The 1,931-nt window shown below is 34.5% G+C and overlaps 1 protein-coding gene across 1 annotated transcript in view; it reads left to right on the top strand.

The window, feature by feature from the left end:
* Positions 1–1,538, top strand: part of LOC106869024 (uncharacterized) — a 31,529-nt gene extending 29,991 nt beyond the window's left edge. Inside the window, exon 6 of the mRNA XM_014914517.2 lies at positions 1,384–1,538. Within this exon, the coding sequence (XP_014770003.2) occupies positions 1,384–1,523 (140 nt within the window). The 3' untranslated portion in view covers positions 1,524–1,538. The remainder of the gene's footprint in view (positions 1–1,383) is intronic.
* Positions 1,539–1,931: the final 393 nt, after the last annotated feature.

The raw sequence follows: 1,931 nt of genomic DNA on the forward strand, positions 1-1,931 counted from the left end.
ATTATTATTATTATTATTATTATTATTATTATTATTATTATTATTATTATTATTATTATTATTATTATTATTATTATTATTATTGAGCAAGGCGGTGGGCTGGCAGAATCGTTAGCACACCGAGCAAAGTGCTTAGCAGCATTTCACCAGTCTTTATGTTCTGAGTTCAAACTCCACCGAGGTTGACTTTGCCTTTCATCCTTTCGAGGTCAATAAATTAAGTATCAGCAAAACACTGGAGTTGATGTAAGCGCCTAGTCCCTTCTCCTAAAATTTCAGGCCTTGTGCCTGTAACAGAAAGGATTATTATTATTGTTGTTGTGAGTTCAAATTCCTCCGAGGTCGACTTTACCTTTTATCCTTTGAGGCGATGGATTAAATACGAGTTGAACACTGGGGTCAATGTGATCGACACATCCCCTCCCCAAAAATGGCTGCCCTTCTGGCAAAATTTGATACCATTATTATTATTATTATTTAAGACGTCGCACAGTATCCAACATCGTGATGTTGTTGATTGAAGATGTTATGTCTACCGGGGGTTTGTACTGTCTGTCAAATCACAGCAAGGACCTCAGACAGTGCTTTATGCAATATGTTTGCAGTTCGAAGTAATGCCCATTTCTGCAATACACCTAGATTGCAGGGTATTTCTAAAGTTTCCAGATGTTTCTTCAGGTTAGGTGGTATTGAACCCAATGCTCCGATCACAATAGGGACAACCTTCATGTTTGACTCTGGTAGCTGCTGCATCTTAACGATCTCAATTCTCGGGTCTCCATATTTATCAATTATTATTATTATTATTATTATTATTATTATTATTATTATTATTATTATTATTATTGTCATTATTATTATTTCAAGTGTATACAAAATTTTCGCCTTATTTCTCAAACCATCCAAAAAATGACGGGTTTGAGAATCATGTTGATGCCTGCAAAATCAAATCAAATTTTAAAAACTTGAAAATGATCTTTGCTCTTCTTACAGAAGTCATGTTGAAAATACTTCTGCTGTGACTCCTGAAATTATTAAATACAAATCTTTCTTAAATTTTTATGTATCGTTGAGAAAAAAGTTTTAGAGTATGAAATATTGATTTAAGCTCCTACTGTGACATGACACTAGATGAGTTGTTATCTAACTTTCGAGAGGCGGACGAACTGAGATAGTATAGAATACAGTACTTTTTTTTTCTTATGACAATAAAATGCTTGCTACGAAGTGAAAGTTGATAATTCATTTCTCTACTCAGTTACTTCATTCCTGTTTTAAAAGATACGTTAATAATCGCCAAATTGTTCACTCGGTTGTTTTACTCCGATTATAAATATAATTAATTCAAACTCGTATATTTGTTGTTGTTTTTTCCTAATTTAGAGTGTCCCGAAAGTTACAAAGTTCACACTGACCAAGGCAAATACTACATCTTGGAGAACAGTGTGTATGTTGAACGAACATGCCCGTCTGAACATAAGTTTAATCTAACTGACTGCCGGTGCCACCTACAGAGTAAGTAACATCAACAGTACTCATCTTTATATATAGATAAGTTGTCATAACAGGAATGTTTTTAATGGAAGGTTTTTTTTGACAGGGTTGACTTGGCTCTCAACAACAAGAGCAACCACCACAAAACAGACTAGCAATGAGTTATACCATTACGCGATCACCCAGCAAACCTTTCACAAATCTCAAATTACTATCTTAAAAAAGGGACACAGGAGCAAGTGTGATTGTGTAGTAAGAAGCTTGCTTCCCAGCCACATGATTCAGGGTCACTCCCACTGCATGGCACCTTGAATAAGTGTTTACCACAATAGCTTCGGGTCAACCAAAGCCTTGTGAGTGAATTTGGTAGATGGAAACTGAAAGAAGCCCGTCGTATATATATATATATATATGTATATATATATATATATATATAT

Source organism: Octopus bimaculoides, chromosome 14 (genome assembly GCF_001194135.2).
Source record: "Octopus bimaculoides isolate UCB-OBI-ISO-001 chromosome 14, ASM119413v2, whole genome shotgun sequence".
Lineage (NCBI taxonomy): Eukaryota > Metazoa > Mollusca > Cephalopoda > Octopoda > Octopodidae > Octopus > Octopus bimaculoides.